Source organism: Strongylocentrotus purpuratus, unplaced genomic scaffold (assembly GCF_000002235.5).
Source record: "Strongylocentrotus purpuratus isolate Spur 01 unplaced genomic scaffold, Spur_5.0 spur5_scaffold_15, whole genome shotgun sequence".
In the NCBI taxonomy this organism is placed as follows: Eukaryota; Metazoa; Echinodermata; class Echinoidea; order Camarodonta; family Strongylocentrotidae; genus Strongylocentrotus; species Strongylocentrotus purpuratus.
In genome coordinates this window covers 9,742,542-9,769,460 of record NW_022145600.1, presented here as the reverse complement: position 1 = coordinate 9,769,460, position 26,919 = coordinate 9,742,542, and the positions used below count along the sequence as shown (strand labels likewise).

The 26,919-nt window shown below is 36.6% G+C and overlaps 1 protein-coding gene across 1 annotated transcript; it reads left to right on the top strand.

Moving 5' to 3' along the window:
- Positions 1-24,627, top strand: LOC578274 (casein kinase I). The gene is made up of 7 exons (XM_778452.5): positions 1-307; positions 2,351-2,457; positions 3,555-3,681; positions 14,103-14,201; positions 20,629-20,768; positions 22,414-22,567; positions 23,467-24,627. Exons 1-7 carry the CDS (start codon positions 176-178, stop codon positions 23,821-23,823), a joined length of 1,116 nt encoding a protein of 371 aa, XP_783545.1. The 5' UTR covers positions 1-175; the 3' UTR covers positions 23,824-24,627.
- Positions 24,628-26,919: the final 2,292 nt, after the last annotated feature.

Sequence of the window (26,919 nt, the reverse complement as noted above, 5' to 3'; positions counted from 1 at the left end):
CATCATTCCCTGATCCACTTCCGTGTGAGTATCTTTCACCGACGACAACTCTACTGCGCGACGAAACACAGAAAAATCCGTATGGAAAATCTGAAAATGACTGGAAATTCTACATTATAAGAGTGTTATTAGAGACAAAATTGGCGTGGACAAGTTAAAGGAGCTATCAGCCATCATGTCGAGCGCTGGAAGCCAAGGACAGAAGCCTGAGTATTTAGTTGGAGGGGGCAAATACAAACTTGTACGGAAGATCGGCAGCGGATCATTCGGCGATATTTATTTAGGAATCAACGTTGGCAATGGCGAAGTATGTTTTTTTATGTGTGTTGAAATTACTAAGGACATGTCAATATGTTAAATGCACGAAAGCTACGCATAACTTCACATTCATTGATTTTGTTTCTATTTTTTGTACAGATAATTGAATGGGAAACTACAGTCATAAAATTGCAAAAGATAAACTGTGACAACTGTCAAGTGTTGCTGTCTCACTCAGTTCAAATCTGATGTGGCTGACATAAATTTAAAAACAAAATATTTTTGAGTCTGAGACTGAGTTGAGTCTGCATCTGACTTGTCGATTGTCTTGAATATGAATTGAATGAGTCTTCTTGACTCAAGTCAAGTTGTCAATAAACATGATGAATATTAGTTAAGGTCTTGGGGACATTGGCATTGGTGGCATAATTCAAAAGCTATTTTGTTGCTGCATATTTACAGTGCAATTAACAAATAACAATTCAAGGAATTTTTAAAATGCTTGTCATGCAAGAAGCATTTGAACCAGGGCAGCGTCTCACAAAACCGTCATAAGTACATGTACAAGTTTACTGATATCCCACTGGAATGCAGGGCTTAAATTAATCAAAGGCCACCAAGGCCATGGCCTTGGATGCTCCTTTGATTGGCCTTGGAGATTTGTTGTGCCCTTTCCAATAGACCAGTTCACGGTTAGCACATTACTGCAATGACCCCGAATATCCACAGATCTTCAAAACATGAAGAGGTCCCACTTTGTACATTTTGAAATAATCACTCCTACAGCGATGGGGGTGCTACATAAATAGCCTTTGTTTCCCCTTTTCAAAGAATACTTCCACCTGTGTATCATGGAGTGCATAAATGAATAATGATTACATAACTTTCATAAGCACGTATCCAGTATTTCGTCTCCGTGTATTTCACAATTTGTTCTGCAATGACCTTTATCTGCTCATGCTCAGACTGCAACCGTGAACTGGCTTATTCTTCCTACAGTTTTGTGCTGTAATATAGGAATGTGCCCTACAGAAAAGTGGCCTTGCCCTAAAAATATTGAAATTTAAGGCCTGGAAATGTGTGCATTATTTATTAAGTTTAACACGCCTTTCCATGGGATGTCAGTGAACTTGTACTTAGACCTATGACGGTTTCATGAAACGCTGCCCAGCTGAACTTAAATTCAAGATGAGGTCAAATTTGCTAATGTCAAATGACGTAAAGTCATAAGGTCTTTGGAATCTTTGGAATTTGGGGCAATGCAAACCTCAAATTAAAATTCACAAATGATTATGAAATTATGATTCTGATGTTTACAACAAATATGAATTATGATCATTGATCAATGTCAATGAAGGTCGAACTCGAAGTACTAATGACTGTACATGTAGCTTACTTTAATACTAGATTTCAAATTGGTTTCTTCTAATGAGTCCTGTAATTATTAGGAGAATCTTCACTCTACAGACATTTGTTTAGTCAGGTATGCTGACATTGGGATCAGTTGGTCTAAAAAGAATAATTTTTGTATTATTGAAAATGTTATAAGGTTTTGTTCCTTTACTTTAGACTTCCTTATTTTGTTTGTTTTTGTCTTTCTGTTTCATTTGTTTTTCTTTTAGGTCTTTCTATTTCTATTTCATTTGTTTTTCTTTTAAGTCTTTCTATTTCTACTCCATGTATTACCTTTTATTTGTGTTGTGTGATGATAATGAGGATCCAGGCTGTGAATGTAAATACAATGTACTGTATGTATCGGTACCTCCGAATATTGCAAGCTTGGTTATTTTCAAAGCTGAGATTCTCCTTTTCTTCTTCCTTCTGTCTTCTTGTATTTTTATATATTCCTCCAACTACAGTATTTGCCACATGTTTACTTTAAGTTGTCCTTGATACTTTTCATTTTTTTTTAAATACATGTACAGTACATGCATACAAAATGTTGTTTTTCTACTGTTATTTTATAGCTGTCTTTTATATAGACGTCTAGAGTGTAATATTGCTTTATTTTCATTTTTTGAACTGCTCACCATTGCAATTTTGTAACCTGATGACATCTAAGTTTGTTTTGATTATTATTTTTTTTCCACAGGAAATTGCAGTCAAAATGGAGTCAGCGAAGGCGAGACATCCACAGCTCAACTATGAAGGAAAAGTTTATAGGATATTACAGGGTGGTGTTGGTATACCAAAGATTAGGTTAGTTTCTTGTTTTCTTCTGTTTGACTTTGACACATTTTAAAATTTAATTGGGGCCAAGTGAAATTGATTCCTTTTTTCTCACTCTGTTGTATTGAACATGGAGAGTAGGTTTTCAGTCAAATTCATTGTTAATTGAATTTTGACACTTACATGTACAGTGTATAAATCCTTGATTTTCTCAGATTCGTCTTTATTGCATGTCTATGAAAGCAAAAGATATTAAATAATGAACAAAAATGAGATACCGGAAGAAAAAAAAGGAAGTAGGGACAAGAAAGTATGGACATTTAAATTTTTTTGGAGGTTGTTCACATACATGTAAGCGTGTTGTACCTTTTCATTGCAATGAAAATGACAATGGGGAGTTGTTTCATATGCTAGTGATTACGTCATAGATATTTCAGTCATTTGAAAGTAAAAGTAGGAAGTGCGTGTCATACAGGGAAACTTATTGTTGAGTTTATGTCATTGGCAATGTATAGCAAAACGGCCAAAACCTGTAAACAGAAAGTGTTGCGATTGAAGTACAAAGTTAATAAGTAAAGGATGTAGCAAATGTTGTTACGGTAGCCGACTGAAACACATTCAAGGCGGGGGAAGCAGGAAAGTGCTTGCTGGGTAATAATGCTGTTTGTTTGGAACCCAGAATTGGCCAGAAACATTTTTACATTCCAGTCATGTACAGTGTACACCACATTGCACTGTCTTATAGAATTAAACAATTCTGTAGTTATGCTATTCCTATTGAATATCAGCATAAATGTGTATTCAAGTACTGTAGTTTTGATAAGTGTTATACGAGTTAGACTGCCCAGGCTTTAGTTTTGCAAGAGTGTTGTGTACTTCTTATGCAAAAAGCACTATATACATGTACATGTACATGTAGTCGAAAAATGTATGAGAGCATTGAACGATTTATCTGACAGAGCTGTACAAACAAATATATAAAAATTGAAATTGTTAGGAAAGTTCACATATTTAGTAGGATATTCAAAAGAATAATCTCTCGTTAACGTAGCTCTAGGTTAAAAAAAAGAAGATTTAATCTCATTGCAGTTGTCATTGATTTTTCCTTTTCTTTTTTTTTCTCTCAGGTGGTATGGGTCAGAAAAAGACTACAATGTATTAGTGATGGAGCTTCTAGGGCCTAGCTTGGAGGATTTATTCAACTTTTGTGATCGCCAGTTCTCAATGAAAACTGTATTGATGCTTGCAGATCAGGTAATTTCACTTTTTTGTAAAGCTTTTCCTATAATTGCTGTTCTATTTTATGGCAAGGATGTACCTGTACCTTACATGAAAAAGGTTGAAGAGTGCTCTTTAATTTTTTTTTGAACATGCATGATGTGTATGTAACTGCAGTGACAAAAATATGAGAGTGGAGGTAAATTTGAGAGAAATTCAGTTCAGAAAAGCTCAAAAATAGATGTGAGAACATTTTCGGAAGAGCTCTGGTAAAAAGAAGATAATGAATTCATATGTTTTGCCACAAAGGAAATTTCATATTACCGGTAATTTAATTTATATATAATATAATGATAATCAATTCCCGCAAAATTAAACAAGACTTTAAACAAGAGGAAAAGAACAGAAAAAGGTATCTTTAAGATACAAATACATGTACAATGTATCTATTTGTTTAATGGCTGGTGTTAAATATACATGTACTGTAGTAGTGTCTCCTCTCGCCGCATTTGGATTGGTTAGTGGAAAGACAATTTATCCCTTTACTCCATTCTACCTTGCTGTGATTACAACATGTTAGGCCAAGCAAAATTTGTTCTTAGATTTAGTTCCAGTTGTATTGAAAATTAGGAAGAGGGAGTCCTCTGTCGTGTGATATTTTATATTTTTCCCAAACATACAGGTGATTTTCAACACAATATTTTTGATTATAACTTGATTTGTACTAGAGCTGAGTCATTACATTATTTTTTAAAACCATTAACTGTTTAAAATAATCAGTGATTTTTTTTAAACGTTAACAAAATAAAGGGGTCCTAAAATTCTTTTATTCATTCAAAACAAGAATATCAAATAACAAAAAATAGGAGACAAGGCGGTGTCACACAGAAAAATCCCTTCAAAAATCCCTTCAAAAATCCTTCAAGGGAGAATGTTCTTGCTTCGTTAGAGGATTTGATTTTTCTCTTACATGTACAATATAACTACTTTACCTGATTGTTTTAATAATTATTTTATTTTCAATAGAGATATAAATCAATATAGTACTAGAAATTCACACAAACTTTATGTTCCTTCATTTCGCTATAATTTGTCAAGAACAGTAATAAGATATAAAGGATCCATTATTTGGAATAACTTACCAGATTCTCTCAAAGCATGCCCAACATTGTCTAGTTTTAAGCGTAATTTTAAACACAAACAAATATCAAGTTACAATATACTTTTTTAGCTTTTATTAATTCTGCCTGTCCTTGTATGTGTGTTTATATGTCTTAGTTAATGTAATGTCTATATTGTCAATATTTTGCTTTTAATTACTGAAGATTTTACTTTTGGGGTTGTAGAAAAAGGGGACCAGCCTAGATAGGTCAATGGCCTTTGCTGGTCCCTCACATCCCTACTCCACCCATTAATCAATTTTAGTGTTACTGTTGTTGTTTTATTTGTTCTTATTATATTTTATATATATATTGCATTTTGTATAATTGTATTTTTAATGTTATAATGATGTTTTTATTGGATGTGAAATAAAATGAACTTGAACTTGAACTTAATGGGATAATTGATGACAGACAGCAATTAAGAGGATAACTAAAATCTGGATAACTAAAATCCGGATTTTTGGACTCTACAATGGAGTCATAGGCATGTAACATACAATGTATGACATACTGTCTGGGTCAAAAGTGGGGTAGGCACATGAAACAAGAAAATCAATCAAGATTGGTTATGGATGGATTATGAAGGTATTAAATATGGACCCATTCGGAAAGGCAAATTTCTTTTCAGTTGATCAAATATTTACATTCGGTTTAATACCTGAAGTTGATACAACATGTGATGTTTTATTTTTCTCTGAGTATGGATGGATGATATTGAGAATTTACCTTTCAAGTTTCAAGTTTATTTTGTTTCACATTTCACAAAAAATAATTGACATAATTGACAAAATTAGAACATAATATGAAATATACTAAAAGTATCACATTATATAATTAACTAGCAGGACCCGCGGAAATCCGCGGGATTCTAGAGGGGGGCGGGGGGTGTAAATAGATATATAGAGAGTGTTTAAATTAAAACCACCAAGAACTTTATTTGCCATTCAGGCCATTAAATAAAATATACATGTTTAGCGTCCACGCCCGCTTCCTTTTTGGGGGCCGCCTCCTATTTATTTATTTTTTTGAAATTTTTTTAATTTTTTTTTTTTTTTTTTTTTTTTTTTTTAAAGAAAATAAAACAGTGTCCTGTCCGTTTCCTTTTTGGGGGCCGCCTCCTATTTTTTTATTTTTTTGAAATTTTTGAAATTTTTTTTTTTTTTTTTTAATTTTTTTTTTTTTTTTTTTTTTTTTAGTTTTTGAAAGAAAAAAAAAAAAAAAAAAAAGCTGCTAAAATTATTTCTGATATTAAAAAAGAAAAAAAAAAAAATTGTCGGCCGCCATCTTGAAAAAAAGCCCGAATGTCAGGGAAAATGTATGGAGCGGCCATTTTGAAAGAAGAAAAAAAAAAAAGGGCCTCCTCATTCCCATTTTTCGAAAAAAACAGGACGCTAAACATGTTTTTTTTTAAATTTGGCCTTATATAAAAATTTAAAAAACGATCCAACTGTACCGGTAGTTATTCTTCAAGCCACTGGAACTGCGTAGAGTTCCGTAGTGTGGCGTACCGACTACGCAGAAATTAGGCTACGTATTAATGAGAAAATAGTCCCTGCGTAGGTTATGCGTAGGCTGGCGTACAGGTTTGCTTATGGTTGCTTACTGTGTGGAAAGCTTTTACTGCTTTGTCGATCTGGCGTAGGGTAGCATACTGTTGCGTAGGCATGTAGCGTAGTGTTGCGTATGTAAAAAGGCGTACTTTCTACGTCAAGTTTCTACGCCGAAAGTACGCGAAAAAAATTAAACATGTTGAATTGTTTTCGTTCATCTTGCGTACCCAGTTCCGTCCCTCAGCATATAGTAATGTAGGCCAGCGTAGTTGGTACGCAACACTATGCAACTCTCGTATTGACCCCACGCCAATTAGTGACCCGCAAGTGTCACAAATAAAGTATTAAAAATATGCTCATCTGACCCTAATTAAACGCCTAAAACCCCCGAGCTTTCGGGGGTTTATGGACCCTTGAAACCCGTGGACCCCACGCCTATACACTCAACTCGCTGCAATCTGATCTCTCCCCCCCCCCCACCAACTTTGAAGAACGTAACCCCTGAGCTTTTTGGGGTTTATGGCCCCTTGAAACCCGGGGACCCCACGCCTATATTATATATACACTCAACTCAGGACCCGCGGAAATCGCGGGATTCTAGAGGGGGGGGGGGGGCGCAGGCAGAAAATTAAGATTTTCATTTCGGGGGCTCTATTTCAAATTTTTGGAAAAATTTTCGTGGGCTACTTTTTTCAACTTTCGGGGGCTCTTTTTTCTGGGGCTACTTTTTCATTAATTCATCAAAGGATATAGGCCTTCACTTTGTTGAGATTTGTTTAGAAGGCTCAGGTTTCAGGCTACCTACTTCATAATTGCCTATTTAAAAAAAAAAAAAAAATTCTAGTTCAATAACTAAGTTTTCATGCATTGATTTGATGCAAGAACTGTAACATAATAGACCCTAGATTGTGATTATTTCTGACCATGAATTTCGATAATCATTCTTCAAAGTAAAATTTTCACAAGAAAATCAGGTAGTCGTTTAAAAACGTAGACATGAGTAATACTTTTACTAATTCTAAGCTCAGGTTTCGTAAATCTATTCACGAAACTCTCTTCGACTCGAGCTCAGCTCAGCTTAACTCACACACACTACAGCGTAACTCCATAGCTCGAACACCGGCGCCGCAGGCGTCGGACGCCTGCGGTGCTCGGTGCCGGTGTTGGAGCTTCCTGCAAGCTCGTCTCAACTCACACACACTGAACAGAAGCCCTGCACTGTATGAAGGCAGCTTGCGACTAAACTGTCAGTCCAATGATTTTCTTGTGAAAACTTTCCTTTAGAAAATGATAATAAAAATTTAGTATAGGTCTAGACTATATGGCCGTAGTAATCACAAAATAAGCTTTGATTTCATACCTCCATTCACGAAAACTATATCAAAATCGCGGCAATCATGATGGAAATAGTTCTCTAAGTTTGGACGTGGACGGGATCGAAGCTTCGTGTGTATCTCTGTGGCTTGTGCAGCTACTACAAAGGATATCCTATAGAAAGATGCTTTACTCGGGTAAGCCCGATCGTGTGCATCGTGCATTTAATACGCAACTTAATGTGAGTTGCTCGTCGTCTGTCGTGTGTCTACGGATGCAATGTTGAATATCCATGAGGTATCTCTGTCGTCACGCATATCCTGCATTATGCATGTCGCGTCTGTTTTCGCCCTGGACGTCGACACGGAGGAGGACCTCGGGCGGAGTATAGCCAATTCGCTAGAGTAGACTCTCCCGCGGACGACGGCACCGGTCACCGGTACCCCGAGGGCAGGGTTCAGGAGGAGATAGCCGCACCAACTTGGGTCGGCGATCTCATTAAAAAACAATAGAATACAAAGGCCGGCGGAGACGTCATGCCCCCCCGCGGAGCCTTAGCGTATTACTATTATAGATTCTTTGTAAAGACGTCAAAATTAATTGTATTGAATAGTAGGTTATACAGGGTGAAATGAGAATTTACCTTTAACCAAGGACTGTGAGAAAATTAATGAATTATGAATACACTCAAGTGCACTATAATGCAAGGGTCTCTCTCACATTCAGTTTCGGAAGGGTTTTGATATTCAACCTGTTTGTTTACGATCAATCTTATCTGTCTGCCATTTTGTCTCTCTGTGTGTAGGCACAGCAGCTACATGTACACGTATGCCACTTAACTTGGTGTATGTACAGTATGTTCTTGTGCATACTTGTATGTCTACTCTCCATGTAACACTGCAATGACTGCATGGTACATGATTTCTACATAATATTGTTATGCCATTGAATACCGGTATGCAAATTTGAAATGGATATGTTTCAAAACAAAAATTCTTTAAGATTCATCATGCGTACAATGTAAATGCACAAGATATAATAACATGACCTTTAAGGTCTGAAAGTCTGAAACTCATAATTATAGAAAATGAATGTGTTCAGGGCCCCGTTGCATAAAACTTTAATACCATCAATAGTACACTGCGATGGCAAGATCACTCAAGAGGCAAGCAATTCAAGGTTGCCATGGAATTTATACCAAAGCTATACCAATGATAAGTTTTACATGTATGCAACAGGCCCTGCTGATCTGTGATATGTATTAAATCCATATTCACCCAACCATAATGACTCCACACTGGTAAATAATCAACAAAACCTTGGCCATTCATATTGTTGTTGTTTTCCTGAAAGGGGGGGGGGGGGGGTCTCCTTGATCTGGAGTTTGTCTCTTGGGTGTGACCGAGTTATTTCACACTTTAATATTGTACATGTCTTTTCAGACAAGGTGTGTCAATGGATGGGTATTAGAGCAAGGTAATCCTGTTTCAAAGTCGAAGCCAGTCTTATTTACACTTGACGGGGTACATTTTCTATTCCACTATATATCCAACATACCCTTATTAAAACTTATACATGTACATAGATGGAAAGTCTAAGATGGCACAGACAGATGCATTTAATAGACAAGTGAGAATTCGCCCAGCACATTTCCAATCTTATCAAGACGTTTATTTCATTGCATTGCATTCACACATCATGAGACAGTCTGTCTGACAATGACAATTTACCTGTAAGTGACAGGCAAATAGAGGTTGAAAATGTGATCAAAATTTAAGGTTCCAGGTCAACCACCCCTGACCCCTGATCAACATTAATGCACAATTCTTTGTTCAGTGCCCCATTACAATTTCTTTAATTCACCTGTTATACGAGTAAATGTATTCCAATAGTCAGAATTCAAATTGCATACATGTACATTAGTTGTTATGCCTTACCAAAGGGCACTAGCGCATCAAATTGCTGTCTAACCCGGGACCTCCCTGTTACCGGACCACTGCACCATCGCACCTCAATCTTTTGTTTACTTAAGAATCGGTAATGTCATGTATCTTATATCACATGCTTCATGCTGCATTGCTGATGAAGTATTTTGTTTATGTTCTGTTACAGTATAACAAACATGTAAAAGTCATACAGAACATTGATTTAGGGACCTCCATACATGATATGTGTGTATGAAAAAAGCAATTATTTGATATTACAGTACACATACATGTACAACATGTACAATGTTGTATTTCTAGCAAATAATTCAGATTTAATATTCATAGATTAAAGGTTGAAATGACTTACATGTAAGTCAAGAGTGGTGTTGTGAGAGTCTTGCAAGGAGAAGAAAAAAATAAGAAGAAAAAAAGAAAGAAAGAATGACCTGTCTAGGACATAATACATTTTAAATGCATACCAGTTAAATAGACATGTACATACACTGTACGTACATGTAGTTGTCATGCATAATTGCCAAATCTTTTCAACATTCAATAACAATCGTGTTTTCAGCTTGGATTTAGCCTACAGGCTACATACAGTACATGTACATGTTAATTACTTCATGTTTATTTTGTGCAATGTATATTTGAAATAAGTATCTTCAACAATGAATGATGGGTGTGTACATGTACACATGTATGTAGATTTAAAAATCACATGCAATTAATCTAAATACATGCAGGGAGGTGGAAAACATGTAGGCATTAGATGTGAAGTACAGGTACATGTAATTGTAAAGCCTTAAGCCTAATTGAAGGTGGAGACTGTAGCATACATGTACATGTGCATGTAAATTTAGGTTTCTAATTGTATCGACTCAATGTTGCACATCTATTGGTGTTGGTTAGGTCTGTTGGTGCATCTGATCAGATATTATCTTTATTTTTATTGGAAGGATACACCATAGAGGCTAGCCAGCTGTACATCAAACAGAAGGCATCTATCTGTCTTTCCCCAAACATATCTATTTAGGGATCGCACACGTACATACACAACACACTGAAATCTAACACACCCTGTTCATGACACATAACATGAACATTTACCATTGTGCAGTGCACCATACGAATCAGTGTGTGACGTGTGTGTGTGTGAACAGTATGATCTGTGCGGCTGTGATTACCGAAAGGAGAGAGCAAACAATGTATCTGTTATTGCCCTCTGACTACCGTAATATTTTTCTTGAACCAGTTTCATAGAAATGTTTAAGATGAGGAAGGATATTGAATTGCGTGCAGGAATATTTTGACAGCTGAATGTCAAATGAAAAGTATTTTTTTATTGAAATTGAAAATGAAAATTGCAAAGGATAAAAGAGCTTGTGATAAGATTTCCATTCTAAAATTGATGCACACTTTAAAGGTAAAGACCAGTATTGGAAACGCCCCAATTTAAAAAAATGAAATAGAAGCTCTTATTACCAATCATGTGAAAGAATATGTTTTGACTAATACATGATGATTAAAATTTTGCCGGGAAACCGCCTACTAATTGATATATTTGGTAAATTAGTTTATCTACATTGTCTGTGAGAGATAAACGCCCGTGTCGCGCACGTGTGCGTATAGTCCCATATACATCTTTCTGTGTACAGTGCTTGTAACTTTACGAAGACTGTGCCATATTTCTTATCATTTTGATGATTCCAGAACCTAGCAGTACACACCAATACTTATATGCTAGATGATCAACCTTTTCTGATCGATTCCACAACGTTTCTTTCAAAATGCAATCGCATGACTATAACTGGTCTTTAGCTTTAAGCTTATTTATTTATTTTAGGTGTACTCGACAGGTGCAGTGTTTGGACACTGGACAGTATGTTTCTGTATTCATCGAGATTACATGTTAAATTTTGATCAATGCTCACTACAGTTTAGAAAATGTATTCGTATACACTGTAGATCTGCCAAATAGATGTCAGGAAAGTGATTTCAAAAGAAGTTTTAAATGATGTCCTCGAAAATACCAGTGAAAGTGATGTGATTAGTATTATGTGAGTGTAGTGAGGCAGGAGGAGTGATGCTATAGAGGCCATGGGTCTGAGGCCAAACTAATTGTGGCATCAACATGTCATCCGCTGAGCGCTATAAAGGCGTTAGCTCTCTGTGAAAGTTAACGCCCTTCTGGCTCTCTGCAGACGATGGTGTCATAATCAGTCATGCAGTAGACATGCATCTACTGTGATTAAAAGATGGTCGCACAGGCTCAGTTATCAAAAGTGAGATTACATTTAGTATGAATGGATGGTCAAGAAAATGTGTCGTTAATACTGATTCATGCCAACAGTATTGCAATAAATTGCTTTTCAAACATCTATTTATGGATTCTATCTAGTCTGTATAGCTACACATGTACATGTACATGTAGGCCTTCATGTAGTTTTCAACCTTCCATAATCCATATACATGTAGGCAATGAATGGTTAAATCCATTTGAATAATGTTGTTACTGATCAAGAAGTTACCCCGGTATGTGGATGTATACATGTACATGTATGATGTATGTGTGCAATCTTTTATTCACAATCATTACCTATAATCTTGTCATTAGATGTACATGTACATGTATATTGTCTGCTCTGAGAGTATCATAATTTATCTCTCAATGCAAGCATAGACTGAAGTGATAGAGTAGACAAGCACATTTATGTTACAGGGATTTTTTTCTTCTTCTGGATATGGTACAGTATATGAAATTTCAAACCAACCTTTCTGCTCCAACATGACAAAATTTGAAATTGTTGTTTACTGCAATCAGTACCGGTAGTTAATGGATGATGATCAGCTTGGATGGTCAATTTTCTTGATTCAATATATAATTTACCAAAAGTCAACTTTGATGAGTGATATTTTAACAAAATGACAGCTTCAGAAGATATCTACATGTAATTGTGGTACCATACAAAATGTACATATAAGGCCTAACAAAAAGATGTTGTTTTGCCCATTGCGACCGACCCCAAAATCTTGAAATCTATGGTTGTCTTTAAAATTTTTTTTTTTTTTTTAACTGTTTCTTAAAGAAAAAAATTAAACATTAAAAACTGAGAAATATTGGCCCAAAGAGGGAGAAAAAGAGAACAAGAAAAAAAAAAAAAAATTGACCGACCAACCCATGTTTTGGAACCTAAAGGGCAATACAACATCTTTTTTTTATAGGCCTAATACATGTTTTGTGGCAGATTAGCATTGTGCTAAACAAGTTATCCAATAAAGTCTACTACTACATGTACATTGTACTACTACTACACAACTATTTGATCTTCCCATGTATTTAGCTCCTCTTGACCTTATTGATCACATCAGCTGTTTACACAAATGTATAAATAGACAACACAAATGTATAAATAAACAACAACCCAAATTATTCGGAAGGAAGCATCAGGGGCACGTGCTTGTCCATCCAAAATCCCTATACATTACATGGACTCCATAAACCTCATAAACATATACATGTAGGGCTGTACGCTGGGTTTAATATACCTTGTATTATAGCCGTGCTCTGGCTCTACCACTTAAATTGGATGCTGATGCATAAAGCTTGTGCTTCAATATAAAGCTGGAGTAGAGGAATATTAAATTGAAGGCTCATTACAGTGATTTCCCATATACTGTATGTATGTATGTACACTGTACATGTATTCATATGAACTTGAAAGGCGTTGTGAGCTGTGTATTGTATTCTGTTTCCATAATAACAGTGCAGTGCACAGTGCCTGCTTCTAATGCAACCATTATTATAAGAATGGACAAATTGATTGTCTTTTTACTTACCTATGCTCAAGGCACTAGTTATTCACAGCTTTAGTACATTATGTAATTGCTAATTGTGTTGTTCCTTTCTTTTCTATAAGCTATAGATCAATGAAATGTACATACAGGTACCTATAAATGCAAATTGCAAAATAAGAAGGAGTTTACAAGGGAAAAACAACACAAAGAAACAAATACACACTGATAAACACTGATAAACACTGATAAACATCTGTTTTTGTATGTACTTGTACAGTAGGCCTACGTGCATTCACAGAGTAATAATTGGTACAGTGTACATTAGCACTAAAAAAAAAGCTTCATTGTACATGTACATGTACATTATGACTGTATCTTTGTGTAAATATTATTTTTAAAAATTGTGCATACCAATACATGTAAAATGTCATGTAAACAGGGATTTTTTTTTTTTTACATGAAAGCAAGTAAACCAATAATGCAAAATTCCCAGATCTTTGTATAACTTCAAGTGTTAAAATTCTTTAAAATTTGATTTCTTTCATTATTTGCCCTTTCTAGATACATGTACATGTACTTGGTAGAATTGAGTACATGTACCGGTATGTACACAATAAGAATGGTATTCATCAATTAACGCATCATGCCGGACATCTTTTTTATTTCAATTTTTAAAATGTTGTTTCTTTCCTTTTTTTTTCTAGATGCTTGGAAGAATTGAGTATGTACACAATAAGAATTTCATCCACCGAGACATCAAGCCCGACAACTTCCTAATGGGCATCGGTAGACATTGCAATCAGGTAAGAGTGTGTTTCTACATGTATATAAACTCTACAGAAGGCGCATTCACATGTAATAGTAAAGTGCGATTTGAACTGTGATTAAAAACGTGATTTTAACCTTCTTTGGCTTTGCACCCGTTTATAAATCAAATATAACTTACAAATGTGCACGTACATGTACATGACTCTGTACTAGATTTTTTGCCAGAATTTTTTTCCATACAGACCATGGACCCATTTCACAAAGCCTTTTTTCAACGACAAATGACAAAGATCAGGGACAAAAATCAGTGACAAATCTGCTGATAACCAATCAGAAGCAAGGATTTCAGTAGCTTATAACAAAAACTGACATTTGTCACTAATGACAAGTTTTGTGAAACGCCCCCCAGGCCCTGTTTTATAAAACTTGATATTAATAACAATTACAACTAGAATTTATTTCGTCACAAAGACGAATAAGGTGGTCTGTCTATGTCTTATGATAGATTTGAGAATGGGAGAAGTTATATAGACATTTAAACAATGATGATCATGATGAACATGATGATGATCATGATAGTAAAGGTGATGATGATCATGATAAGGATAATGTTATATGATGATAACAACGATAATGTTACTGATGATGATGATAATGATCATGATCATGGTGATGTTGATGATCATCATCTTCAGACCATGATGATGATGGTGACATTGATGATGATGATGATGATGATGATAATATTGATGATGATGATGACGATGATGAGTATGAGCATGATCCTGACATCTGATTGAAAAAATAAGGAAATATTTAGATAGCAAATAGTCTCAGCTACAACATACTAAAATTTGGGAGAAAACTGTTGAATAACAACCGAGATACTGGTCAAAACACATTGTCATGCAGATTCATGTTTTGAAAAAAGTGACCTCCCATAGACATAACACGCAAATATGACAAATTATGCATTGTCGCATTTAATCGAATATTTAACTATGATGACGTCATCGAAATGAAGAATAAATTGCATATTTCTGATAGAGAATTATCTCAGCTACAACATATCGAAATCTGGGAGAAAATCGATCATTGATAAGCGAGATAATCTCAATTAAACAAAGACAAAAATGACGTCATCAACAAAATACATTTTCTTTAGTTTAGATGCAAATATGAAGACTTTGTTTCACTTTGTACGAGTCAGGGTGGTATGAAATCATATTTCCAACTCATGCTCTTTCCAACCATGATATAAAAATTGGGGGTCGATGGACTATCTGAAGAGCTATTTCGATTTATAAAGTAGCATGTTTTTGATCAAATTTACATTATATTGCCCATAGCAGCACGCGCGGAATTTGAACTTTGACGCGCGCTCACGGCCTTATGAAAGGTCAAGAGTGACTGAAATTAATGTAAATTGTCATTTACGGTAAGAGGAATCTAAATCATGTAAACAAATTGAATTTGATCTTTTCCGCGCGTTGTGAGCGCGCGCACCGCGCGCGGGGACAAGTACGGACGGAAAATTTTGAAATGCTTCAAATGACCTGATTCGTACTCTCCAATGAGCAATTTTAAATTTTGACGCGCACATACGCGCGCGTCATGACCTTTATGTGACCTTTGATGACATGACCTGTTGACCCTTGACCTGAAGTATATGTGATATGAATATGAATGAACTTTGAGTACGCATCATGAAGATATGATTGATAATGTGATTACACAAAATGGCGCCTGGATGACGTCACGATGACATGATGACCTTGAAAATGTTACTGTCACGTCTCATGACAATGACCTATGACTGTGTCAAAATTGAAAGAAATTAACACAACTGATCTTGAGTTAACCGATGAACAAAAAACGGGGAGAAATAAAAATAAATAATAATAAATAAATAAAGAAAGAAAATTCTGACGAAAACAATAGGTGATCTGTCGAAAACGACAGACCACCTAATAACTGTTATAAGCTACTGCGATTGTGGCATCTCATTGGCTGAGAGCTAATTTTGTCTTATAATTTTAGCATATGTTATTGATAATATTAAAGACCTGACGCAGACACGGATAATTAAAATGTTTTGATTAAATAATAAAGCTTTGTTTGTATGAGCCTATTTCTAATTTAAGCTTCCAGTCAAAATACACCCATAGGAAAGAAATGAGCCTGCCGCATACTCCTGCGGCAGACTTGCCGCAGATCTGCAGCAGACCTGCCGCAGACAGTCATCTTTTTCACATGCAAATTAGTTTTGCCGCAGACTTGCCGCAGACTTGCCGCATACTCTTTCAGTATGATGAAGAGTCTGCGGCAGGTCTGCCGCAGACTTGCTGCAGACCTGCCGCATACTCTTTCAGTATGATGAAGAGTCTGCGGCAGGTCTGCCGCAGACTTGCCGCATACTCTTTCAGTATGATGAAGAGTCTGCGGCAGGTCTGCGGCTGGTCTGCTGCAGACTTGCCGCATACTCTTTCAGTATGATGAAGAGTCTGCGGCAGGTCTGCCGCAGACTTGTTGCAGACTTGCCGCATACTCTTTCAGGATGATGAAGAGTCTGCGGCAGGTCTGCCGCAGACTTGCTGTAGACCTGCCGCAGACTCTTCGTCATGAATATTCATATCTCATATAGACTTGCTGCAGACCTGCCGCATACTCTTTCATTTCAAGAACCAGTGATAAACTGATTGATACTTCATAATCGATATTGGCAATATCGATATTACCAATTAGGTAATACCAATATATATATATATATTACCAATTAGGTATATTCTATTCTCAATTGTATTAACTTCATCACACTGGTCATATGAAGTGTATTCAAGAGTAACATTTAAAGTGACACAGGCTCGTACACATATATATACTAAATATGTATATTGTTTCTTGGTTAGTAATCATAGTTTCTTGGTTAGTAATCAATATATCTATTGCTTAAACGTGAATGTAATTGTAACATGATCAGACAAAATAATCTATTGGTTAATAATGGCAAAAGGAAAATAGAAATCACAAAAATGATGTGCATTGTCTTAATTTGCTTAACAAATCATGATAAATGTATTTTTCTGTCACACGTGTAAAGTAATAATGAATATGCATGAGATGATTGGTTTCAATTGGCCCTATTAGACTTTAATGGGATTTCCTGTGGCAGACCTGCCGCAGACTGTTCCTGTGGCGTACTGGTATGCGGCAAGTCTGGAGCAAAGTTTCGCCCTGCCGCAGATCTGCCGCAGACTGTTCCTGTGGCATACTAGTATGCGGCAAGTCTGGAGCAAAGTTTCATCCTGCCGCAGATCTGCCGCAGACTGTTCCTGTGGCATACTAGTATGCGGCAAGTCTGCAGCAAAATTTCATCCTGCCGCAGATCTGCCGCAGACTGTTCCTATGGCATACTAGTATGCGGCAAGTCTGCAGCAAAATTTCATCCTGCCGCAGATCTGCCGCAGACTGTTCCTGTGGCATACTGGTATGCGGCAAGTCTGCAGCAAAATTTCTTTCTGCCGCATACTTCGGCATACTCTTTGCCGCAGACTAAAAGTCTGCGGCAGGTCTGCTGCAGATCTGCGGCAGGTCTGCGGCAGGTCTGCGGCATACTTTTCACTTTCCTATGGGCATTACTCTGAAAGAATGAAGAAACAAAGGACTTTGTTTTTTTCATTTAAGAACTCACTCCACAACCAGTGTACATGGTTTGATCAAATATGGCAGTGACATACATGTACATTAATTCGTCCCTATTTTCACGAAGTGACGGTAGTGAGGAAAATCGTAACGCAAAGTGAATGCAATTTTTTTTCACTACCGTCACTTCGTGAAAACAGCGACGAATTGTATCCTCATATTCCTTCAAAAAAACAAGTTACACATTGGCAATTAATGATCATTTAATGTCTCATTGCAATAATTAAAGAATATACATGTACACACTACATGTACATGTATCCAGTTCAAAATGCAATAAATCGTTGGACGTTCCTGATGTTATTTATGACTTTGGTGACAGACTTTGAGTTACAGACAGTTGACCTTTGGATATAAATATAGCACTTATTCATACACACATGTATGCAAGTACACCTACACTATACATGTACGAGTGTATACATACATGCTGTACATGTGCAAGAATAAATGCATGTTGATTACACATTCAATTGAATATGACACAGGCATTGATGGTTACGTGATTATTGTCATGTGAGCATGAACCTGCAGAAAAAGGACATCGGGCATTATAGAGGCAAAGCGAAAATAACTCAGCTGCTATTTGCATCATTCGTTCGTTCAAGAAGTTTGGCATTTCAGGGCAGCAGGGGCAGGTCGACGAGGAAGTCGCGTCTAGAGCCTTAGACAAGCCCTTCCTCTGCGCCTTTCGCTTGAGGCACGATGACACTTGTATTTACGTTCCATCACATGACCACGATTAAACTCTTCCTTCCACTCTCTCTCTCTCTCCGTCTCCCACGTTCATCACGTCCTGTATGGTGATGTCGTGTGTTTATGATGAATCCTGCATCCTTCTGGGCTTCTGACACATGTCTTTATTGTTGTGTTTTAACTTTACAGAAATTCTAAAGATGTGAAATAAATTGATGAATGAATGAATGAATACAGGGTGATCCAAAAGATAAAGTTCAAACGTGTGAAATTAGAACGGGGAAGGAGTATGTCTTAGTTGCATTTACGTCTCATGTCATCAGTCATTGTCGTGTTTTAACTTTACAGAAATTCTAAAGATATGACATAAATTGATGAATGAATTAATTAATACAGGGTGGTCCAAAAGATAAAGTTCAACCATGTAAAACTGGAACGTGGAATGGGAAGGAGTATGAACTGATGTATAATGCAAATCTCAAAAGTCCCTTGTGGCCAGGCTTGAGGAATTAATTAAGGGCTCAATCTGATCCACATTTTGAAGTATTTTAAAACAAATATGACTACTACTATTCAAAAGTAACTTGGTTGAGAATGAATATGAACCTGTTTCTGATTTTCAAACCTAAAGGCCCGAATTCACAAAGGAGGTTTGTCGACAAACCTTGGTTTTTGTATGTCTTCGGTGGTAAGCGCTTGATAAGTAACGTTTTTATTATTATTATTATTATTATATGACGCGTTTCACGCGTTTTTTACAAACCTGGTTTGTAAAGAACAAAAGGAGGTTTGGCGAAAAAAAAGGAGGTTTGAGCTCAAACCTTGCTTTGTGAATTCGGGCCATAATGTTTATACCCCTTGTGGACCACTACCTAAAATAGATATTTCTGATTATTTTTAAATCTACAGTTAGCAGGCATATACAATGTATAAATTTTAATACATTGAACATTACTATTAAACATTTTGTAACATATTGTCGATCCACAGGGAATACTGATATACGTAGAAAGCTTTAAAGTTTTTCTTGATGTTTTGCATAAACGTACTAGCTTTTTCTTGAACAGTTGGCCTTTGACAAATACATCATGACATTGGTATAGTTCAAATTGTTTTTCCTTGCCAACATAATGAATAATCAAACATTGTTCAACTTCATGCCAATATACAACATATGCAGTATGGGTCAGGCCAGAAGGGGCATACATGTTTATGTATATATGAGCAAACAAAAGGAAATCTGCACAGCTGTTAGTGTCTCTGGAATGCTTGACAGAGATCAATCTTTAATGAAAAGTTTGTAACATGTTCATGTATGTCCTCAAATATATGGGCTTCTGTGTCTATTTTGCATGTTGTACATGTATGGGTCATGTAATATAGCCTTCAAGACTTGTACACGTATGCTTTCTTTAAAATCATATGCATGTACATGTAGACGTACATGCACACTGTACATGCACACTGTAGTACTTACAGGTATTTGTAATTTTCATAAATGTTTAACTTTCATTGAAAATGGGTTAGCATTGTTAGTGACTTGAAAATAAAAAACGATAATTAAAATTAATATCAGGAAAGAATAGAGCCACATCCTTGAAATATTGGCAGCAAATTTCTTGTTATGTTTCTGGAATCTGGATGAAATGACTCTCTTATTTTCCTTCTTTATGATTATTGCAAAATGTAAATGCATTTAATAACATAATTTGAAGAAAATGCTGGTACAATTAATGTACATGTATGAGTATTAGAGTGTAAATATATTAATATTCCAAGCGGTATTGATTATGCGCATATTTCAGTGTGAATATCCAGATTATGATGGTAATATTTCTCCCATATATCTTTTACATCATACATTTGTTCACATAAACCTATTATTCTTAACAAAAAATAAAAACAAACTTTTTAAATAAAATAATAAATAATTTTTTGGGGCATAATTTAGCTTGGAAGAGGGTACATTGAGGGTTCCAGGCAAAACGGAAGCCTGTTTAATTGTTATAAATGCGAAGGGAAAAAAAATCACTCGTTACTCCCTTGTCTCTTTTCTATCGAAAGGTTTTCATCATCGACTTTGGCCTGGCCAAGAAGTACCGAGATAGCAGGACAAGACAGCATATACCTTACAAGGATGACAAGAATCTCACAGGAACCGCCAGATATGCCAGCATCCACGCCCACCAGGGCATCGAACAAGCGTGAGTAGATAATACCCAGCAACACACAACAGTTGCGTTCACACGGCAGTCCGTGAGCTTGAAGTTCAGCTTGTGGCTTAATACCCAAGCTACACACAACAGTTGCGTTCACATGGCAGTCGGTGAACGCGAAGTTTAGCTTGCGGTTTTAAACTTCAAGGTTATCTTGTAGTTGATTTCAGGAACTTAAAGTTTTACTTGAAATTTTAGACTCTGAGAGATCTTATGATTATTGACTTATTGTGAAAATTAAGAGCAGCAGGGGCTCCTCACTCGTTATGTGTGATGTGGACGCAATTAACTTTGATGTTTTTTTTACCAGCGTGCCGTTACAATCTCTCTTTGCCCAGCGTGTAGTTTAAGACTTTGAGCGTTCGTTGCTTTGGTGCCATATTAACCCAAGTCCTTGACAGTTGTTTGTTTCTTTTAAAGCTTTAAGGTTTCGCAAACTTTTAAATTTTAAAAGTTTAAAATTACCATAATACCGTGTAAACATAGCAATTGTAATGATATAGCAATCAGCATTGCTAGTAAATCTTTTCGTAATGAGATTTCTAGGAACAGGGATACTTTGATATTAGGCGATTTGTTACAGGCAGCATGTAGAACAGAGTGTTGATACCTTTCTGTACAACAATGAATATTGCCAAACATCAAGCTTAAAAACTCTCTTCAATGGTCTAGAAAGAGCAGACTACTTCCGAGGGTATTTATCTATTGTATTGTTTTGAAGGTAATTTACTGGGCAATTAGCATAAAAGCATTTGATTTTACATTTGTATTACAATTATATTTTTTAGTAAGAGTCAATAGGAGTGGAACTTTTCATATAATGAGGATTACGCATAAAATATCATGTTAATGTGTTTAAATTATCTTGTGTACAACGATCCTGCATGATTAACTTTGCAATGCCATTTACATTTGGTCACATTATCTTCCTGAAAATGATCTTATAGGCCGGGCTCCAATCAAACTTTGATCTCAGGAGGTTGAGAATGAATCTGTATGCTTGACATCCATGTTTAAATTTCAGACATTTGGGCCCGAATTCACAAAGCAAGGTCTGAGCTCAGACCAAGGTTTGAGCTCAAACCTCCTTTTGTTTCGCCAAACCTCCTTTTGTTCTTTACAAACCAGGTTTGTAAAAAACGCGTAAAACGCGTCATATGACGTACGAAAACCAAGGTTTGTCGACAAACCTCCTTTGTGAATTCGGGCCTTGGGGGTACAGTGCTAAAGGGATCAGGTAACTTTGTCTCAGATTCTGAAAAAAAATCCGGGATTTAGCTCATGGTGCAATGATAATTATGAACATTTAGGTCAGTCAGGAATCCCATGACTTCTACAAGCCGATCACCTGTATGATTATCAAGATATTTATGATTGGAAATTGAATGGTTTTCATAACACTACAGTCTATTGGGGAAACCGAGTATGGTAAAACCGGTCACTCAAAGATTTTTAATTTTTGAGGCACTTCTTGATCATTTTGAAGCGCAATTTTTTTTAGGGTTTCAATATTACACCATATCTCAGACACTGATGACACATAAGGGCCATGCATCTCAGATTTGACATTGTTAAATGATGCCTTTAAATATATTGCCTATGCCTATATTATATTCTTTTGGCACCCCTACAGGCGGAGAGATGACCTTGAATCGCTAGGCTACGTCATGATGTACTTCAACAGGAGAAGTCTGCCGTGGCAAGGTCTCAAGGCTGCTACCAAGAAGCAGAAGTATGAGAAGATCAGCGAGAAGAAGATGTCCACATCACCAGAAACACTGTGCAAGGTAAGAACTGAGGCACTGCAGGGTCGTTAACTCAAATGCCACACAAATAATCTCTCTGTACGAGGAGGCGCGATAGCTCAGAGGAAGCGCAACAGCTCAGTTGGTAAAGCAATGGTCTCGTAATCCTGCGACCCTAAAGCTGTCGGTCCACTGGTTGCTTACTAACAAGCATTTATGCTTTCTTAGCTGTTAGGTAAAATAACCACCACTATCAAGATATAACTGCATTGTAAATGAAACAAGGTTTTTTAAATTCACATTTGAAGAAGATGATCTTACTGTTTCGTGCCCCACTGGTGACGGGGATGGCGCAGCGGTTCGACGCCGGTGCCAAGAGTTGCATTATTATCTATAGTAGTTTATTATTAGTAAGTGCAATTTTACCTTGTAATAATTAATTCTGTAATCCATTGCGCAATTTAGTTTTTAGCTACGAAGCATGGAATTAATGAACATTTATTGTTTACATGTTTGATTTGATTTGAATAAACCATTTATCTATCTATCTATCTATGTGGATTAAAGGATAGCAGAACCCTATCTACATGTAGGCTCCCTTAAAAAAATGAGATCCCTGAATATTGTTAGTTAGCTACCTGTGACAAGATTTGTCAGAATGAAAAATAAACATGCAGCATGGATGTATTCTAACCGCTGGATACTGTATTAAAGTAACTTGCTGTTTGTTCTTGTGCCAACCTGGGGGGTGTTTCACAAAACTTGTCATCAGTGACAAATGACAGTTGTTGTTATAAGCTACTGAAATCCTTGCTTCTGATTGGTTACCAGCAAATTTGTCACTGATATTTGTCATTTGTCGTTTAAAAAAAGGCTTTGTGAAACGGGTCCCGGATGTTATATAAATCAGTGGTCTTATTCTCTTATCTCCCCTGGTACAGAGTTTCCCTGCTGAATTTGCAATGTACCTGAAATACTGCAAAAACATGAAGTTTGAGGAAGCGCCGGACTACATGTACCTGCGGCAGCTATTCCGCATCCTGTTCCGCACCCTCAACTACCAGTACGACTACGTCTTTGATTGGACGTTACTCAAGCAGAAGGCGGCCAATCAGGCGGCAGCCCTCAACAACCCCAGCAAGGTGTCGGCCAATCCGGGCGGGACGCTCAACAACCCCAGCAAAGGGTCGGCCAACCAGTTCACCCTCGCGCAGACGCCGCACGACCAAATGCAACACGCCAACCATCACTATCGCCACCTCCAAAGAATGTCCGAGAGCAAGAAGAGTAAACCGTGATTAGACGCAACGTGTGCTCTAGCTACTTAATCCTGATCAAGAGAGTGAGTGAGAGAGAAAGAGAGTGGTGAGGAGAGAGAGAGAGAGAGAGGCACTTGCTGGGTAAATGTGTGTTACGGTATAACTGGAACAGACACAATTCATCGCCCCTGCCTGCATGGTTTATGAACTCTCTAAGCCTACTGAGACTGATGTGTACGTACCGTTAACTGACTGGAAATCAATGGTGCCATCTTGTCTCGTGAACTTAAAGGCTATTCTCCTATTGTACATACACCAAAGATTTTTGGAGGACATTGGATGCCAGTCTCGTTTCCTCTTTTGCACGCTCTCACATTTTCCGTCATGCTAATCTTGTAAATTTAGTTGACATGTTATGTAGGCAATTATTTCAATCACTGGTGTGTTTTCGACATATTTCCTGCTTCGAGAGTGGAGAGTATCAAATCGAAACATTTGAAGGCTGGTGAATTGTGTCTGTTCTAATAAAACTGTGATATATAAATTCCTAGTTTGTTTCTAACCTGGCAATTCAGTCATCGCCACGTTCCTCACAAGGCAATACACGACACTTTTCACTCTTCAATTATCATCTTCTTTTGCGATGACCTGGTCTGGAGGTGGATATTCTCAAATATTGGTCAGGGTTACGCCGTCTGTGTTCAGTATGTTTCTGCGGCTGGTAGTGGTAGTAGTAGGGTTCGTCGAAAGATAATATTCCACTAATGTTAACGTGCACTGTCCAATTTGTACAGAGAGAGAACAGGAGAGGGCCACTGGAGAAATCAACAATGTGGTCTTTGGGAGATGAAACAAAGAGCTTGTCCTGCCATTCAAAAGACCTTTCAAGTATGACGTCCCGGTATTTGGAATGCTATTTGAAATGAGATATTGTAGGGCAACATTGTTGAATGAAGAACAGACTACAATTTGTTTCATGACACCGAAACTATCTTGTAGTATTGCGACCTGAGATCTGGACGGTCTTGACTATGATGGAACAAGGACTTATATGCCATTCTCACCACTTATCACCTTATATCACCCCCTCTCTCACCTATTAATCAACGATGTGTGTCCTTCTTCGTAATTTCTCTTTTTATTAGGGGTAGTGTTTGGTTGCATGTACGCTTCTCATGGAGTATTTATGAATGTCTAAGAACTGCAATATAGTGTCGACTTTTATGTATCATACTTCCAAAATGCTATCGGCTAGACAAAGCTTAAGTTGTACATTTTTTGGACAGATCATTCACTGAAGAGGTACTTAAACGATGTTGCGAGTTCATGATTCAGCGGCGAGATTCAACAAATCGGTTCTTTCAGGTTGAAGCGGGATGTGGACTTTAGATAGGGAGTAGCCGTTCTTCTACATGGATGTAAGCATTGTGTAGCATGAAGCAAGATTGAACACTGTCAGACAGACTGAGCAGTTGAAATACAACGAGGTGTCGCTGTCGAGAGTCAAAAGGGCATTAGCTCGTCTCCTTTCTTTAATAACACAGAGCTAATGCCCTTCTTTCTCTCAACAGACAATACATCTCTTTGCCTGTCTGTTTATCTGTGAAGGTATTAACAATACGAGTGCCTCAATTTCGTCTAGTGAGAGGCTTTCAGTGATGGAGTCATTGAATACTTGTGTAATTGCCATTTATTTAAAAGTATTTAAAAGCTCGACAGGGATGTGTGTCGTCAGTTGCTTCGGCCAGAAGTTTGCGTGTGAATGGTTTGATGTATGTGGCGGAAGTTTCTTCCCAAGTCTATAACATTTTGTGAAGAAACAGATGGATTATCGCACCTTCTATATGTGACAAGACTATTTGTATGTTCATGTATGCTGTACTTTTTTCACTGGGTTTCTCAAGAATGAAAGAAAAGCTTGCTGGAGAAGATCATTAGAAAAGGTTGCATTTTTATTATAAAAAAGAGAGAATTCTAGCTAGTGCTAATAAATAGATTAAGTAGAAACTGAAGTTATTTTAAAGACAATACTTTAACCTTTCCTTGACGTAATCCTTTTATTAATATCTAACCATACAAGCTTGCAGTCTGAAATACTTATCAATTTAATATATGCCAAATTTCATTGATTTTGCCTGACTTTGAAAAGTGAATTTTATATAATTTTTTAATATTAATGAATTAAACAATACTATTGACTGCGGGTTGCTGAAACAGGATATACTCCACCTGTTAAAAGTGTTCCTGACTTTTGATAACAAACAAAAAAGAAGATTATTGCTTTGATGTATTGTGTTTAACCCATAAATGGATGTTTAAAAGTAACCATGACAATATAGAACTTACATGCTTATTAAAATAGTCCATCGTATTTCCACCCGATTGGTGGTTCATCCTAACATTTAAAAAAAATGTATGGTAGGCATTACGAGGGCAAGTAGATATAAGTTGCATAATATTTATTTATCTGAATAGAACCGACATAAATTCATGTATAACAAGTAATACTCCAGGGGTGTTTCACAAAGATCCTAAGTTGAACTTATTTCTAAGTTGGACTTAACAATTATGAAACAAATTTTCAAAAGTTATTTTAAAAGGCATAAAATGTTGATTCAAATCATTCATATTTTCTATTATCAAGGAGATTTCATGTTCTTGGTGTGGAATTTATAAAAAGTTTTAATACTTTTTTGCTTTTGAATATATTTTATTTTAAAGGCTAATAATGGCTCTCCATAGTTTTTAAGTCCAACTTAGAATTAATTTCGACTTAGGATCTTTGTGAAACACCCCCCTGATCTACTCCTGTGAAATGAATAAAGAATAGTTTGGGTACTCACTTTCACGTAACCAGCGGTATCGTCTTGTACATGTGTGATGATAATGCCTGTCTTATTTATTTCATTACAAAGGTTCAGCCCAAGCCGTTCTAAGAAAATACATGTTAATTCGATCGCTCTGCCTCAGAATGGCCTGGATTTTCTCTCTATTGTATATTTTTGTACTACATGTAAGACGGGTTAGTGCTAATTTGTGATGATGGGGCGGCTTTCGGAGGGAAGCCAAGCTGTAGAAATTCTTGTAAATACTTGATGATGCTATGATCATGCTATGTACATTCAACTATTCTCA

Coding starts and splice junctions, on each gene's coding strand:
- LOC578274 (XM_778452.5), top strand. CDS start 176: ATGTCGAGCGCTGGAAGCCAAGGACAGAAGCCTGAGTATTTAGTTGGA. Junction 20,769..22,413: donor CACCAGGGCATCGAACAAGC/GTGAGTAGATAA, acceptor GCACCCCTACAG/GCGGAGAGATGACCTTGAAT. Junction 22,568..23,466: donor CACCAGAAACACTGTGCAAG/GTAAGAACTGAG, acceptor CCCCTGGTACAG/AGTTTCCCTGCTGAATTTGC.